This window comes from Trichechus manatus, unplaced genomic scaffold (genome assembly GCF_000243295.1).
Source record: "Trichechus manatus latirostris isolate Lorelei unplaced genomic scaffold, TriManLat1.0 scaffold00069, whole genome shotgun sequence".
Lineage (NCBI taxonomy): Eukaryota > Metazoa > Chordata > Mammalia > Sirenia > Trichechidae > Trichechus > Trichechus manatus.
Window position 1 is genome coordinate 13,966,861 of NW_004444005.1, and position 4,595 is coordinate 13,971,455.

The 4,595-nt window shown below is 63.2% G+C and overlaps 1 protein-coding gene across 2 annotated transcripts; it reads right to left on the reverse strand.

Moving 5' to 3' along the window:
* Positions 1-952: 952 nt before the first annotated feature.
* Positions 953-4,173, reverse strand: CHKB (choline kinase beta). 2 transcript variants are annotated; one of them, XM_004380032.3, is made up of 11 exons: positions 3,950-4,173; positions 3,469-3,577; positions 3,038-3,151; positions 2,712-2,845; positions 2,420-2,515; positions 2,215-2,273; positions 2,046-2,127; positions 1,857-1,965; positions 1,639-1,742; positions 1,314-1,395; positions 953-1,159 (listed from the first exon to the last, which is right to left on the reverse strand). In XM_004380032.3, the coding sequence occupies exons 1-11, from the start codon at positions 4,171-4,173 to the stop codon at positions 1,085-1,087; spliced, it is 1,188 nt and encodes a 395-aa protein (XP_004380089.1). In that variant the 3' UTR covers positions 953-1,084. The 2 variants fall into 2 exon arrangements, with proteins under 2 accessions (XP_004380089.1, XP_023590279.1); XM_023734511.1 differs by lacking the exon at positions 3,950-4,173 and having other exon boundaries at positions 2,712-2,899; positions 3,469-3,720.
* Between the last annotated feature and the right edge of the window lie 422 nt (positions 4,174-4,595).

Below are 4,595 nucleotides of genomic sequence, written 5' to 3' on the forward strand. Positions count from 1 at the left end.
GCCAACGGCTGCCGAACCCTCGTGCCCGGCATTCTGGGCGGGCTCCGCCACAGTGGATGGCGGGTCGGGAAGGGTTCGTGCCGTGAAAGCTCGAGGAGCCCCCTGGACAGCAAAGGGGACCTCGAGGCAGGGGCGTCAGGGAGGGGGACGGGCAGGCCTGGAGACGCCGGGTAAGTGGTGCCGGCCGGGCACGAGGCAGGGTCTGGGGCGCACCCCGCCCCGACCGCGCGGGCCTCCCTTGTGTCCTCCTCGTCCCCGCGTCGGCCTGGGCTGCCCTGCACTGCCCGTACTCACGGCTCGGGCTTGTTCTGGTCTGTAGGTCTGTAGGGCCGGCTGCTCTGGCCCGTGTCCCTCCGTCCTTCAGTCCTGGCCACCCCTGCCCCGCCCTCACCAGGAACCTGACACCCACTCCCAAATCGGGGTCGGAAAACGTGGGGCGGGACCCAGAACCCCCTCCCCCAGCGCGGTGTGACTCGGGAGTAGGGGGCGGGTTTCTGCAAGCTGAAGGTTGCTGTAAGGTCTTGGGGCGGGGGGTACCCAGAATCTCACGCGAGTGTGGTGTATTCGAGCTAAAAATAGTCAAATGTAGGGGAAAGGTCACTGAGTATCAGCTGAGCTGCCTGGACAGCCCCACTAGGCCCTCTTCCACCCCACCTCCCCCAGAGTCCTAGCATTTATCACTCCGGACCTGGAGCTGAGGAAAGGAGGCCGCAGGGCGTGGGGCCCCGGTTGGCCCCGAGTAACCCTCACAACCACGTAAGTGCAGTGCACCGTCCGGCCGGGCTCTACAGAGAGCGGGGAACAGGCTCAGAGCAGGGCCTGTCAACCTGCTCCCATTCGCGGCTGGGTACTTCCTGCTGCTTCAGAGCAGAGTCAGGCCAGGGTTCAAGGCAGAAAGGAAGAAGCTGTTTATTATGTGAAGAAGTTTATTGTCTGAAGGTACACAGCCCCGGGCTCCCTGCTCCCACGGGCACAGGGACATGTCAGCCTCAACTTCTCCAGCGTGCGGGGCTCAGCCCCAGTGCCAGGGCCTCCCTCCAAGGTCCTGCCTTGGAGGCTCCGGGGAAACCTCAGGGTGGGGAGGTCAGGACTTGGGGTGGAGGGTGGTCAGCTGCCTCTTCTGCTGGAAGTAGAACTGGAATCGAGACTGGGCGTACTCCTAGGAAGGAAATCCGTCCCCCCAGCAGTGAGAAGGCTCAGGCCAGCACCCCAGCCCTGGAGAAGTCTGACCACGCCACTCAGCATCTCCTGGAGGATGCGCAGCCCTGCTGCCCCCACCTATCCCTAATACAGCCATCTTCTGGTTTACTTACCAAGTAACCAAATTCTATAGTGGACATGGATGACTGGAGGATGGACCAGAGACCCCAGAAGAAATGAGACGCCAAGGCATACCTGGGTGGGTGGGCAAGGGCACATGTGGCACTGCTGGAGTGCCCCTCCCCTGGGCTGGTCAAGCCCCTCCCCTCTGACCCCTGCCCCACCGCCCTAACCCCCTTGTCCTGTCTCCACCACCCAGACCTCCTCCTCATTCCCTGCCTCCACTCGGCGACACAGCTTACCTGCCACCTGGTGAATCTGACTGCCCACCCTCTTCCTCAGCCCCCGTTTCCTCTGTGCCCTGCCCTCCTCCCTCACCGATTAACCTCCACGAGCAAGTCTTCTTCCAGCTTCCTCTGCTCCTCTGGGGAGGGGGTCTTGTCTTTCCTTATCTCTGCCAGGTAATGGCGAATAAAATGGAGCTGAAACCAGCAGAGTCAGTGTTTTCAGTCAACTCCCTTTGGTGCCGTTCCCTCCAGACTGAACCTCCCTGCCCCTCCCCACCTCTTCCTGCCATCCACCTCTGGCCCACACACCTGCTGCCCCCGGGTGGGGTAGTCTGCTGGCCTCGCTGTGTAAAAAGGCCACTCCTCGTGCGTATAATCATAAACCCATTCACAGAAATGGTTCCCGATGTCAAAGCCCCTGGGGAGTAAGGTGGACACTCAATCTGCAGGTGGGATGCAGAGATGGGGAACAGTCCGTGGGAACAGACACCCCCTCACCTGTAGTTGTAACTGCTGTACTCAAAGTCCACAAGCATGAGATTGTCGGCATTTTCTGGCTCTGAGAGCAGCAAGATGTTCCCTGGGGGGACAGGGTAGGGTTCTGGTCACCCCAGGACCCTCTGGCCCCCCACCTTACGATCAGGCAGATTCAGATGCCTCTTCCTACCTTCCTGGATGTCATTGTGGCAAAAGACCACTGGTGATGGGGTGGAGTCCAGTAATTTCCTGCAGGGGAAGGGGGTCAAGGGTCCTAACCAGCAGTGACCAGAGGACCAGAGCACCCTTATGGGCCCGGCCCAGAGCACAGCCCTCAGCAAATCCCGGGAGGGCCCCATGGGGCAGCAGGCTCTGTCCCCTGCTCTTCACCTTACCTGAGGTTGTCCATCTCATCCTTCAGGCTGTACACCTCCAGCAGGTTCAACTGGGGGAGGCCCGTAGGGGGCAGGTCTTGGATCTGTTTTAGGTACCTGAGGCCCAAAGAATGGGATGTGTTCACTCTGCTGCCCTCAATCACTCCTCACCTACCTATCCCTCAGGTCAGACTATCCACTCTCTTTGGACTTGTCTGACAAACATGTGGACGCCTATCCTGTGGAGGCCCACCAGTCACAGCCAGCACGAGGGCCAGCCAGGTGTGCAGGAACCCCGAGGAGCCTGACTCACCGCTCCATGGTCCCGAAAAGCCAGTGGGGCTCTTTGGTGAAAGGCATCTCCATGCCGTGGAACTGGGCCATCTTGGTGGCAATGGCTGCTGACAGCACAGGCTCACGAAGCTCTTGAGTTTTCAGGGGCCGGCTCTGCACCCAGGAACCTATCAGGGTGGTGAGGGGGCTGGGGCAGGAGGGGAAGGGCTGGGGAATGGGGGAGGTAAGGATCTTGGGGAAAATCCCCTACCTGGGGCTGAGGGAGGTGAAAGCAGACTGGGGGGGGGGCAGGGGAGGGGCCTGGGGGCAGGAGGTGCCTCAGGGAGGTCAGGGCTGGGCTCGTACTGGGATATACTGCTCCAGTCGACCCTCTGGGAAGACGCCGTAGAGCTGGGGCCCCAGTGACCGCTCAGCGAGGATGGCGAACATCACGCTTTCAAGGACCAGGGAGTCCACACCCTTAAAGAAGGTAGACACCAAAGGGCAGAGTCAAGAGGGCAGCCAGAGCAGCCTGCAGCTGGCACAGGGTGAGAAGGCTCTGGTTCCTCCCTCTACCACAGCTGGCTGCCTTGTCCTACTGCCCAGAGGCTCTGGGGCACAGGCCTTGGGGTCTAGCAGGCCGGGCTCTGCCACTCGCCAGCGGGGCGATAATGGACAAGTTACTTAAGTGTGTGAACCTCAGTTTTCCCATTTGTGCAGTGGGATGATCCTACCCGCTAGCCTTAAGTGACGAGTTCTAGAGCCATTAGCCACTGCGGCCCTCACGCCCTCCTCACCTGCAAAATGGCCCCGTACAACCGAAGCAGCACCTCCCTGGGCTCCTCGCCATGGCTAGGCAGGTGTTCCGGGAGCGAGCAGCGGAAGAGCAGGTTACTGAGGCCCCCGCTGCGGACCCATAAGGGCGCACTCAGCCTGCGGCTGGCTGCACCCGCCTTTCCGCCGCAGGCCCCCTCGTCCTCCTTGGTCCTCCCCGGGGTTCCCTGCGCCCCCATCTTCTCCAGCCCCCCCTTCATTCTCCTCCGCCCGCCCCGCCGCCCTCCCTGGACCCCCAGTGCCCCTTTCTCCCCCGTCCTTCCCGGTTCCCCTCTTCCGGTCACGGGCTGTCACTGTGCCCTCCAGGCCGGCCGCGGCCCCGCCCCTGCCCCGCCCCAGGTTCGGGCACACGGGAGCTGCACAAACTCTGGGCGCCGGGAAGGCCCGAGCCCAACCCCTGGCCCCGCTCCGCGCGCAGGAGAGGGCTGACCCCTGACCTCCCACCTCACGGGGTTAACCCTCAGCTCCTCGGGCCGCACCCGACGCCAGGCCCCGCCCAAGTACTCCCGGCACCACTGGTAGGCTCGGCGCTCGGCGTCCTGTGACAGCGAAGACGTGCGTCGCCGGATCGGGGCCGCGTCCGCGCACTTGGACAGTTCCAAGCTGTCGCTGGCCGGGCAGCCCCCGACGGCCCCGCCTCCGGCCACAGCTGTCCCCTCCGCCGCCATGGCTGGGGCTCGGCCCGGCCCAACGAACGGCTGCGCTCCGCCCCCTACGGGCAGGCTCGGCTCCTTCCGGCCGCGCTCGGCTCTGCTTCCGGCCAGCCTGGGCTTCTCCACCCATACTCGGCTCTTTCCGGTGCCGGTCGGCTCTCTCCGTGCCCCTGGTCTGAGTGCGCCCTCAGAAGGCCAAGATCCGCCCGTCTTCGCCGTGCCCCGCCCCTGATCAGAGCGAAGGCCAATGGCGCCACTCTCTGTATGGGGCGCGTCCCGGATCCTCCCTTGAGGCGTGGCTGCGCGAAAGATAGGCTTCTGTTTGGACCGCAGCCGGAAATGGAAAAACGACGTAGGCCAATCAAAAGCGTGATGCGCGGTTGGATGCAGAGCACCGCTGTGTGTCTTGTGCACGAGTCATGTGGGCGGGATGCAGC

Bases quoted from the DNA above. Each gene is read 5' to 3' on its own strand.
- CHKB (XM_004380032.3), bottom strand. From the start codon at position 4,173: ATGGCGGCGGAGGGGACAGCTGTGGCCGGAGGCGGGGCCGTCGGGGGC. The intron at 2,516-2,711 runs GTGAGTCAGGCT...TTTGGGCCTCAG, and splicing joins CTTTTCGGGACCATGGAGCG to GTACCTAAAACAGATCCAAG. The intron at 1,396-1,638 runs GTGAGGGAGGAG...CCACCCACCCAG, and splicing joins TTGCTCGTGGAGGTTAATCG to GTATGCCTTGGCGTCTCATT.